This window comes from Pistacia vera, unplaced genomic scaffold, assembly GCF_008641045.1.
Source record: "Pistacia vera cultivar Batoury unplaced genomic scaffold, PisVer_v2 Contig656, whole genome shotgun sequence".
Lineage (NCBI taxonomy): Eukaryota > Viridiplantae > Streptophyta > Magnoliopsida > Sapindales > Anacardiaceae > Pistacia > Pistacia vera.
Window position 1 is genome coordinate 698,123 of NW_022196508.1, and position 12,444 is coordinate 710,566.

Consider the following 12,444-nt stretch of genomic DNA (forward strand, 5'->3'; position numbering starts at 1 on the left):
GCGAATTTTCATTTGAGTCAAGTATGGGTTATTAAACTAATAATAAAAGTCAAGCACCCAAAGAACTCTATAAATAATATTATTGATTCCTCATTTACTTCAATGACCATCAGCGCTGCCCGTTGGAACATTGATTTCTCTTTATCGATCTTCTACAACAAAACCCAGATCACCATGTCCACCAGCTCCACGAAGAGGGTATGTATTGAGTCTAATAATTTTTCTTATGATGAAAACCAATTAAACTTACTCTACATGAATTTAATGATAGAATAATTAAAATTTGTGTTATAGATATCTATATCTATATCTTTATATATAAAAATTATTAATTTATTACTTTACTGGTTGGGTTTTCAGGTTAGAATAGTATTCGGTATTAATATGGATAGCCCCAAATCTCGCTCTAAGGCCATGTCCATTGCTGCTGGCTGTAACGGTAAAAAGAAGTTGATACATTTAGTTATATGATGATAAATAAGTTTGATTTATTTTGATTAATATATAGTAGCATATATATATGTGTGTGTATATAACATGCAGGCGTGACACAAGTGACTTTTCTAGGAGTGGAGAATCTGGAAGTAATAGGAAATGGATTGGGCGCTGTTGATCTTGCAAATTTGCTATGTAAGAAAGTAGGGGATGCTCAGCTGCTGTTTGTTTCTACTGATGAGGCTTGGGAAAGAAATCAAAGGTCGCTGAGAAAGTGGAGGATGATGAGAATAATGCAGTCGACATAAGTGATAGTGAACTCGTTTTCTCCATTGAGAAGTTGCAAGAGGTCCAAGATGAACTCGAGAAGGTCCCTCTTTTCTCCACCCTTCCTTCTATTTTTTTATGTATCCATGCATGCATGTAACTATATATTTATGTATGTATATGTATATCTATAAATATCTGTATGTATATTTGTTTTATAATTGATGGTTGAAAATGTAAAGAGACTGTTTGTTTAAATGTATATAATGGCTTTTGTATATTTCATTAATTTCTTTTTTATTTTGGTTATTATTTGTGTTGATCGTGTATGGATAGCTTCTGTTAATGGGTTAATGTGGCAAACATTAGGGTATTGTGATGTTGAAAACTGAGGTTTTTTTATAGGTTTTTGTGTGAAGAAAGGGAACCCATTACTTAATTGGGGCTTATAAGATTGTTTCTTTGGCTTTATTTTTTTTCTTAGTTTCTTGTAGTTTTTATGGTTCAGCAATCTATGATTTGAGATTTTATGTTGGGGTTTATGAAATTGAATGAGGTAATTGTTTTTTACATGATTCAATAGGTGAATGAAGAAGCAAGTGATAAAGTGCTGGAAGTTGAGCAGAAATATAATGAGTTACGCAGGCCTGTCTACGATAAGCGGAATGAGATCATCAAATCTATCCCTGACTTCTGGATAATTGCGGTCAGTGCTCCATCTTGTTCTCGCGAGCTTTTAGTTTCTAGTTCATTTTACTACTACTGAATTTTCTAGTTTTTGGTACTCTGCAGTTCATGAGTCATCCTGCTTTTTCTGCTCTGCTAAGTGAGGAAGACCATAAGGTTCGGTACATCGATTTTAAAATTATCTGACTGAATTTGATGCATTCCCTAATTGCATTGGAAATTAAAGCTTGTGTAATTGCACAAATCCTTTTTATTTTCTTTTGTTGATGACGACATAGATCTTCAAGTATATGCATTCTCTTGATGTTGAGGACTTTGAAGATGTGAAATCAGGGTACTCGATCACATTTGTAAGTTAAGCTCTACATAATACATTTAGAACATTCATTTATTCTTTGGGATGCTAGCCTTTTGTTCATTTCTTACAAATTCTGTTCTTCCCCCTATTACTTCCTTTCAGAATTTCAGAGAGAACCCTTATTTTGAAAATACGAAGTTGACAAAAACATTCAAATTCCTTGACGAGGGGACCACTAAGATTACTGGTACTACCATTAAATGGAAGGAAGGCGTGGTAATGGTGACACCCAGTGTGCCTTTGGGCATACTTCTTTAATTCATTTTATTTACACTCTTTTTGGTAGCATATGATTAAATATGTGTTGAAATTTGTGAAGGATGCTTCCAATGGAGCCAATCATGAGAAAAAGGGAAATAAACGACCATTCGCTGAAGAGAGGTTATGCTTCTTCTGATTATTGTTTGTTTAATGTGAAAAGAAAATTTTATACACTCTGCAGTGGCTGAAAGCTGTGGCCAGTAGCTTTGATCTTTAACAACTACCATAAAGAGAAAACACATTCAACTTTAATTTTCCTCTTCCATTTAAAATCTTAACTCCTTTGCTAATAATTTTGTAAACGCAGCATCTTTAGTTGGTTTGCTGAAACCGAACAGAGAGATATTGCTGAGCTTCACGATGAGGTGAATTGCTTTTATACTTTTTAATCTTCATGTACTGTTAAGTTCTTGTTCGTGCTTTTGAATGTTGAGAGGAATGATACATTGAACGCTGCCATAATGGTGATAACTGGGCGCTATTTTACTACTACTATTAGTTCAATGTCATTTTCAACTTAAAATTACAGGTGGCAGATATAATCAAGGAGGATTTATGGCCCAATCCTCTCAAGTATTTCAACAGTGTAATGTTTCTCTTCATATATTTTCCTTTTATTCTTCTATTGGTTACTTTTTTGTTCACGATGGACTTAATACAAAATCCCAGAACAAAGCTTCCTTCTAATTTACTGTTGTTCATATGGGGTTCATTATCATATTTGTTGCAGGAGGCTGATGAAGAAGAGGTGTCTGATGGAGATGAAGGTGATGAAGAGGTAATAAAACACACATGAACTTGAGAATTTATGCACGTAAATAGTGGTTGGTTGCATGAAGAATAGAGTCGATCCCCATTATACAAAATTTTTTATGCTTAAAAATTATGAAGACTAAAGAGTAGAGCTTGCTTTTAATCCAAGTGAGAGAAATCAAAATTTGTTGTTTGGTTTCTAAAACCATCAAATACTCTTGAGTGCATTATGTTTACATACTCTGCTTATCAAGTACTTGATAAGATTCAAAATTGGAATAAAATACCAGTCCAAATAATCAATAATGGAGCATTACAAATTTACAATGAACGTATGTGATATTCTGCTGTTGCATTGCAAATAACCTTTGACACTTTTTTATCAGGGAAACGGTGACGATGATGAGGAAGATGATAGTTAAATTAGTTGCACAGCTAAATAGTCTTTGCTTCCTGTGGGTGTTTTCAAAGGTGATGGAACAAAGTTCTTGCAATATTGCATCTTCTTCTGGGTACAAGAGATGGTAGCTATCTAATAGTAGCTATTATATTAGAGAGTTTTAAGTCAATGATTGAGATGCACAATACATTGTTTAGGTTCTTGAATTAAATTTTATGAGCTCGAGATTTTCCAAGTTTCCAATTTTGGCTATGGATATATGATGCTTTATACTCTTGGGTATATATATAAATGCATGAACTTCCATTTCACTAAGCTGATTGTGTATCAGCATATTTATATACAATCAGTCAATGGGCATGTCATATCAGCATACATAGAATACACGTATGTTATAATTGGTTGGTTTTACAAACAACTGTTGCACAGAAGGCAGATGCTTAACGGTTTAAGCCCATGGTGCTCTTCGGCTTCGATGAAAATGAGAGAGAACTAAACAGAAGAGAATGAAACAAAAACTATCACACCATCTCACACAGGCTCTCAAGGCATTGTTTGTAAAGCATACAAGAGATTACTATGGACTACTTATGTGGGAGAAAAAAAAAGAATCAATTATGGCTTCAAAATTTTACAATTCCTCTTTCAATCATTGTTTTATGAATTACAATGCTATTATACAAAGTGGCTGCTTTCAATCTTATCTAAGAAGAAAATAGGGGTCAAAAGCCTCCCAAATCATGTCATTTGTGAATTCCACTGTTTGTTCAGTAGAAGCACCAATCTTTTTCTCATGTAATTTAACTACTAACAAATACAGGTAGTGAATCAAAGGGTTCCTAATAAATGGACTGATAATTTTACCAAGTTCGACGACATCGGATAGTAGAGACATACCATCTTCAATTTCCCCATTGAAAATGCAGTTTGAGAGTGCATAAAAACCAAGCAGATTTGCATAAACTGGTAGAAATGAATCCTTATGGTTACCAACACCACCAATCCAATAAATTCCTCCCTGCCTGCTAATCTGATCCTTTGCAAATGACATTAACTGATGCCAAAATCTCTTCCTCCAACCAAGTAAATAGTTTCTGATTCGATCTTTGTTCGATGTGTCAACAGTCCAAGATTTTGAAATAGGAATCTTCTCTAATTGAGAGCAACATAATAGACTGATTAAAAGCTTCTCTTCATGATGATTATCAATTTCCTTGTCAAAAACCCGCCTTACTAGATCCCCTTCGGATACCACATGGCTTGCTGCATTAAGCACCCATTGCAGAAGGGATTCAGTATATTCGATCCAGCAACCGAAGATGGAGGATAGGTACTGAAAACTTGATTCAATAACTTTTTCCACTTGGGTTGGAGCCCCTCCCGCATGAGAGCCATTTCTGTAGCTTTTTGAATGAAAACACTTCTGGACGTCCATGGCAAGCCTTTGTCTAATCCCATCATCTTCATCCTCCAGTAGTTTGATACATGCAAACCATATCTCTAGTACTTGACGAGCATACATATTAATGGATTCTTGTGGTTTGAAATGCGTACCTAAACTTTCAGGGGGAATTTGGTGGTTGACCACATAAGGACCCACAAATTCGGCTTGTTCCAGCAAACCAGATGCTCCTATAGATTCAGCTGCTGCCTTGCGCATGTTCACCGGCTCTGATGAGGTACTATGCTCTTTAATTATGTCAACAAAAGCATTAATGCAAGCATATAAACGGGCTGATCTTTCCAAATGATCTGACTCACTGAACTCCCTGGTTTTCTTCTTCTCTAAATCAAGAACTGAGCTTGTATATATACCTGCAAACTGCCGTATGCATATTGCCAAACACTTGATGAGAGCCTCTTTAGTTTTAGTATGTCTTGTGAGCTCATACAAGGATATCAGCCTATCCCAAAGCTGAAAAACAGAATCACAATCCATCCCTCCAACATAAATTATTTGTACTTCATTGCTGGCTTTCTGAAACTGCAGAAAGTTCCAAGTGAAAAGATTCCTCAGTATGTAATTTGTACATCTATGATTCTTGTCCAACTCTAAACGGTCTATCAATGTGTCCTGCAGGTTACTTTTTGTCCAGTTCTGAATGTTCCGTACTTCACTGCTTGACAAGTCACAGACTTCACTATCTGATTTTGTTGATTTCAAGAACTTAAGAAGCCACTTTAATGTTGCAAGTCGAACTTCATAAGATGAATCTGACAAGCAACGGACCAGCCTCTCCAGGAGTCCAGCAAAAGAATTCTCCATTTCAGGTATCTTCGACAACTTTGAATCAAGTGGAGAACATCTCTGTGGCATCTGAAAAACTTCTTCATCTGCTTCTTCAGATGCCTGAAAAACACAACTGAAATAGGATTTAGCCGCTTGTTCCCGAAGTTCAGCAATTGTTGGATCATAATATGACAGCCCGTAAGAAGCTTCAACATCTAAGCACTCAGTAGATAACTCCAAAAGTAGGTTGCGTACGGCATAAAAACTACTGCTTATACGGAATGTTCTTGCAATACTGAGCATGTGATCAAGCACTGTTAAGAAAGAGGCATTGAGGATGGGGCAAGGGCACCTTTTGGGGCTTGCAATCCATGAACACCTCCCAAGAACTTTGATTAAGTCACCAAGAATTTGATCCTTCTTCGAGGAATCACCTAAGTTTCTACAGTTTGCATCCAGAAGAGAACCTAACTGCAATAGAATTCCATGAATTAAATTGGAGTTAGCTCGGTGGGTTCCAGAGGTTGGGCACGGAGAGGAAGCAGGAGCAGCTGTGTTATGGTCTTCAACATAAGGTAATTCAGATGCTATATTCTGAAGGACAACAGGCAGTTTCTCATTAGATACCAGTCCTGTTAAAGCGCGGGATGCAAGAACACGAACTTTTAGATTGCTTTGGGTTGAGCACCTTCTGATAAATGGCATGAAAAGGAAAGGATCCAGGTCATCCCCACTTTCACTTGCGAGGGGTGAAGGTTTGAGCCTAGATAAAAGAATCAGCATGGGGCACAAGCTTGGGTGCACAACATTTGCCAAGTTGGATTCTGATTGACCAGATGAGGTGTCGCCTAGCAACTCAGTTATAATTTTCAGTTCATTGAATATAAATGGATGCAATGAGGGGTACCTTCAAGAAAGCAGATTAAATAATCGTTAAAATATTATAGTAGCTCTACACAATTAGCAGAAAAAAAGTAATGCTAAACTATAAGACGACACATAGTTCAGACAAGCATACAATCTGAAATTTTAAAGCAGTTCACCTAGAGACTCTTTTCATGCAAGATTATGAATATACAAAAGTTAAAATTTTGGCCAACTTTGAATTTCTGAAAGTCAATTGCAAACTTAAACCATGCCAAAAATAAAGCAAATACAAGAGACAGGAAAATGTGATCTAATTTGCTAGTCAAAGAAATCGTACCTATGAAAAAATTCGAGCCCAGTTAGTGCACGCCTTGCAGATTCTCGTTTTTGAACATTAAGAAATCCAATCATGCGACGTACCAAGGCAGTGTATGCGAGACAAGCACTGTTCCGAATTTCCCAGTATGGAGAAGAGAATGAGCGGATTGAAACAATCAAAGCTTCGGCAGAAAAACCAGAGGTGTCAGTAGCCAGGTTGGTATCATTAAATGCAGCTCTAAGGATGTTGAATGCATGTACCGTTGGAATGACACCCTCATCTCGAATCTTAGACGATTTGAAAGTTGCATTCATCTCAGGTGACAATGCAGATTCCGTCTCTTGGTTTGAATTTTCCAATAAACATTGAGATTCATTTTTTACGCCTTTGGTTTCAATTAGGTTCAGCAAAGACCTGTTAGCTACATCTATTAGCCACCGAAGTGCCCGTGGGAGAAGCTTCTTTGGTGCACCTTCTGGTTCTGCAAGAAATAGGGCAATGAAAGCAGCAGGAATACCTGCACTTCTTCTTAACAAATCATCCACTATTTGTCCCTTGGCCACAGTTCTTTCCATAAGTTGCTCCATCCAAGACTCAGTCAACCTACAAAGTCTGCAAAGATAAACAACATCTCAGAAATACTTATGGTTAAGAATAATAAGAATTCAAAAAGCCAGCTAAATGTATACTGAGAAACTTCTATATTCAAAATATCTTTTGCAATTAAAGCCAAATAGATCCAATAAGAACTGGAAAATGTTAATATGGACATTGTAACAAATATAAAAGCACTGGCACAGTCCAAAGCACTTCAAAACAGCCCCCTCTTGCTAAAGGAACCCATTACTATTTTTAAATGGGAAAACCAAGAATATTAAAAGGGCTGAGATTTCTTTCCCCAAATGCCCTACGGCCATTTTGAGGAAGCAAGGAGCATTAAAAGAATATGACTGATGGCATAAACTAGGCATCCCTCTTAACTCTAAGGATGATAAAAAATTGCTATATTCTTATATGTATGACAAAGACAAATGGAAACTTACCTTGGATCATTCGAACAAAGTAAGCGGTTGCAAAGAGCTGTAAACCCAGCCCTTGTCTTATCAATTGCTCCATTATGCTTCATCTTCAAAAGAACTTCCAAGAAATGGTTCCCAATTTTTTCAAGTTGTTTCAAGTCAAGCATTGGATTAGAGATTGTCATCACTGAAACATCAGCATCATTGGAAAAACGAGTCTCAGACTCTAATGAATCCGAACAATCATTACTTGGTAAAGGAATTTTTCTTATGATGGTTCCTAGAAGAAGACTCACCTAAAAACCATAAACATGCTGTCGTTAACATCGACGTCAAAAGAATTCATTTTTAATTGCTTGGACTTCAGCAAATATAAATAATTAATTAAGAGAATGATTAGAAAACCAACATTATTACCTGCATTCAGTAGACAGACCATAAATAGGAAAGAATATAGAAATTACCTCTTTCATCGCCAGCCAGCAACCAACCATAACAATCTGTTCTGATGACCTTGCATCTTCTGTAGGTTTTGATTTCTTATCTTCCTGCTCTAAAGCATGTGTGGGCCCATCCACCTCCTCGGAGACATCCAACAAGAAAGTATCATCATTAATCATGTCATCCATGTCCTCAGGCAGATACCAAGCATCTGCAGAAACCACCCAAAGTGCCAGTGAAGTTATTCGCATGACCAGCTCCAATAGCTTCTCTAATACACATCTCATCTCTGAAAAACCCAACAACATGGCATCGGAACTCCAATCCCATTCCTCGAAAGTATATCGGAGAGCAAGTAATATACCATGAACAAAACTGTTCTTACAGGCTTCAGAAAGATCCTTCTCTCCCTCCTCTACTGCAACCTCCAACCAATCAATTAGTGATTTCACATATTCTATAACAGGTGGCCTAGATTTAGAAACCTGCTCATCTCTATTTCCCCGCTGAGGCTGCCAAGGAAAACAAACAATGTCTGAAGCTCTGACTATCCACCCAAGATCCAAGACATACTTCCTAAACATAAGCCGTAAAGTTAGCGCTCCAGCATCACTCTCCCTCACACGTGGACTACAAACTAATTTTTTAGACCATGCTATTACCTTTTGGACCATGTCTTCACTTGAAATGCCAGGTAGTGGGTTAGGAAAATGCAGTAATATGCGAAAAGAACTCTCCCTCAGCCTGTCCCAACTATCAATAATTGATCCAACTAACACTAGTGTTGAATCTGGTGAAGTGATTCCTTTATTGTAAGGATAAAGGCAACTTTCAGGAGAGACAGAACCAGGCTTTTCTTGAGAAGGTGTGATAGACCAAACGTTTGCCATTGTCAGAATAAGCTCCATGGCCATTATTTTTCGCTTATAAGGTGCAGAAGGATAGCATGAGAAAAATAGAAAACTGCTCAACCACCTCATGAAATTAAATAGATCCTCAGCTCTACTAATTACAGTTTCCTCTGTTCCATTGCATGACTCATCATTGTTTCTGCAGGACACAATAGGTTGCCAGATACCCTGCTTGAATTGCCTCTCCAAGGCAGTTCGAACTCGAGAGAAAAACTTTCTAAACAAGCTTGTCCACTTCATCTGAAATGCTGTTGAGCAACACCTCATGTTCAATGGCACAGCTTCTTTCATCAGAGTTAGTTCTAAATGGGAAGGCAGACTAGCTGTCTTGGGATTTAGGAAAAGAGACTCTGCAGCATCTACACGGAGTGACTCATCAATATGGGTCAGCGCCAACACTAGCCAGTCAACCACGACCTTAAACTTTATTCCCTTAATGCAGACAAGAGCATAATGATCATTGCATTCAGTTTCCAACACACTCTCTGTGCTTAGCACAGCAGAATTTTTCCACCAATCGATATCTCCTTCAATTAAAGCAAGTGCACGGGATACCTTAAGCAAGGAGACTAAAACAGCTACTTGCTGCTCAACTTTGAGTTCCATGTCCGTACAATCAAGCTTTGGATATGACAATCCATTCTCCTCCTCACTGGACTCAACCGAGATGAAGGCAAGCATAGGAAAAACACCATCCACATCCACATCTAAAATAGCTGGAAGGGCATAAGTATTCAAATTGGAGCGTAGCTTTGAAGCTCCGGAAGCAAGTCCATACAAAAAAGGAGGCAAGCAGTGCCTTCTATAAACTGCGTAGCCCCCTTCAATACCATAAGAACTCCAACACTCATCACGTAAGCATTCAAGGAAACATTTCAGGAAAGATGTGGCAGCAGTGCACACATCATCATCAATATAGGCCTGGACTGTTTCAAACAACAGGTTAGGACTCATATCCAACATAGTTTTTGCCCCCAATCTCTTAGTCAGTGAAGCCAAGGGAATGTATCTCCCCTTACACCGTGGTCCTAGGCGAAGAAGATCAAAAGCAATCTTTTGTAAGAAAGATTTTATTCTCTCACCACCCTCACCCCAACGAAGAGTGGATTCAATATCTAAGAATAAATCAAAAACAAGATGAACTTGCTTGACTGTTTGACTCAGAGGATCCTCCAAGTTATTCCATATGATTCTCAATATCCGTGCCCCCATATCCTCTGGAATTGGATCATAATTATCCGATGTATTGGTTAAATTAGCTAAAATTGAGGTCTTTATTTGTTGCAAACATATTTGCATCACAGTTAATGCATGAAAGTTAAAATGACTATCAGTTGGGCTCTCACAGTAATCACACAACTCAGGCAAAATCCCATTATACAATATAGTCATCACAGAACTACCACTATTCCTGCCAACATTTAAATTATTCGATGACCCAAAAAAGGGGATGTTGAGTACATTTCTCGAAACAGCTGTGAGTATCCCTCGAATCAAGCAAAGTCTACTCAACACCGAAAAACTAAGTATTTCACTACAAACATCTCCATTATAAGGAACCTTCCCAATCGCATCATCAAACTCACTCTTACAATCATTATCACTAAGATTACAATTTGTTTGACAAAAAATACCTTCAATGATGAACGAACCAAGCTCTTGAGGACTCAAACACACTTGTAAAGCAGCACAAAGTGCCACACCAGCCGCCACGAAACAATCTCTCGTAAACGCCACTAATTTCAAGATACTTATCAAAACCCCAAAACCCTTCTCCAAAACCTTCAATTCTTCACCTCCAGAGCCACTATCAGCACCACTCAGGTCCCTAAATTTAGCTGTAAACCGCTGAAGCAAATAATAAAAACAGGACAAACCTTCCTGGCACTGCTCCATAACTATAGGAGAAGGACTAGCCCACTCTTGAACCTCCAAAATCACACTATTCAACCCCAAAACGACATCCTCAGCAATCAAAACGGCACAATCTTCAATCACATCAACTAAAAACCCCAACTTTGGCATACCCATTACAGACAAAGCCACACGTGACACACAAAACCTCTTCTTGCCGCCATACTCATTGCAAAGCTCACGAAAACAAGAACCAATCAAAGACTCAAACTTTTTAAGTTTCCCCAAAGCAGAAACCAAAGTTCTATGCAATGGAGAAGAATTCTCCAAAAACAAAACTTCTAAGTACACCCGCGTAGCTTTCGGGATCAAAGACTCATCAACACTGGATAAGAGCAACTCAGTGAAAGATGAAGCGAGTTTCTTCGCGTGATTAACTTGTGAGTATGTAGAGTTGAGTGATGCTAACTCTTTTAAGTCATCGTAAAAGTTTGAAAAAGAAGTGTTGTTGTTGTTGTTGTTGTTGGATGATGATGTTAAGAATTGGGTTAAAGAGTCTGTGAATGAAGTGGGGAAAACGACGGCGTTGTAAGTGTAACGGTGGCGGTGTTGCAACGCGCGCCATTTCGCCGACATGAGTGTATTTTGGTGGGAGGAGGAAGAGGGTGGAGGAGGTGGCGGCTTTGTGGGTTTAAGGGTTTTGTTTGGTAGTTTTTACAGGTATAATGAGAGAGAGAATTTAGGGCTGGACACAAGTCAAGAGGTTAACGAAGATGGCTTTGGTTTGGTTTCAGGGTTTAATGTTGGGTTTAAGAATGAAGGCCCAAATTGCAATAATTAACACATATATATATTCTTTTTCATTGGTAATTAGTGTTATAAATTGTTTAAAAATCAATACATATATTATATTGTTTCATTAGAGATTGCGAGATTGTTTTTTGAATGAACAAATGATTGTGAATATAGAAAAAAGGTTGGCTCGGTGGGTTCGCTCATTTTGTATCATAAATGTTGTGGGTCAATGGAACCCCTTGTTCAGGGTCGGGGTGACTATTCGAAGTGCACATAAACTAACCCAAACATCCTGATAAAAAAAAAAAAAAAACCACAATTGAATTCCAGAATTCGCAGCACACAAAGTGGATCATATGCCCTTCATGCTTCCAACGATCCAATCATGACCCTCTGTTGGGTTTAGAAAACACCTTTAATTTGCAAAACAAAATGCATTCACAAGCCTGTACAAAGCATGGCATATAGTCCCCTTTAACAGAAACCAAATCTCGACTGAAAGTGTACTAGAGAATCTGTTTGGCAGCATTCATTCAGTTCATGCTCTCCAAGCCTCTGAAAAGTGTTCCTCTCTCTTGTTTGCCTTCCTTATAAATACCCCCTTGCCCTGAAAGAATTCAACACATGAGTTCTAAACCTGAGATTTTATAAGTTGTATGTAAGAGTTGGAGGGAACTAAACAGATAGGTAAAATACAACATTCTGTTTAATTTCCTCCAATATCTTATCTCCAACTTCTAAATCATAACACTAAGTTCATTCTCTCATAAATTTCTGTTTATGCTGTGGTTTTATCAGTTGTATGTAAGAATTGGAGGGAACTTAACAAGATCATTACACATGTAAA

General features: G+C 37.8%; 2 protein-coding genes across 2 annotated transcripts; one reads left to right on the forward strand and one right to left on the reverse strand.

Moving 5' to 3' along the window:
* Window positions 1-102: 102 nt before the first annotated feature.
* On the forward strand, window positions 103-3,183 carry LOC116112110 (NAP1-related protein 2-like). The gene is made up of 13 exons (XM_031398300.1): window positions 103-198; window positions 361-439; window positions 544-630; window positions 678-805; window positions 1,286-1,408; window positions 1,495-1,545; window positions 1,668-1,739; window positions 1,850-1,963; window positions 2,067-2,128; window positions 2,316-2,373; window positions 2,538-2,594; window positions 2,739-2,786; window positions 3,148-3,183. The coding sequence occupies exons 1-13, from the start codon at window positions 103-105 to the stop codon at window positions 3,181-3,183; spliced, it is 1,011 nt and encodes a 336-aa protein (XP_031254160.1).
* A 508-nt stretch (window positions 3,184-3,691) lies between these two features.
* On the reverse strand, window positions 3,692-11,507 carry LOC116112172 (thyroid adenoma-associated protein homolog). The gene is made up of 4 exons (XM_031398346.1): window positions 8,061-11,507; window positions 7,621-7,892; window positions 6,596-7,189; window positions 3,692-6,298 (listed from the first exon to the last, which is right to left on the reverse strand). Exons 1-4 carry the CDS (start codon window positions 11,436-11,438, stop codon window positions 3,862-3,864), a joined length of 6,681 nt encoding a protein of 2,226 aa, XP_031254206.1. The 5' UTR covers window positions 11,439-11,507; the 3' UTR covers window positions 3,692-3,861.
* Between the last annotated feature and the right edge of the window lie 937 nt (window positions 11,508-12,444).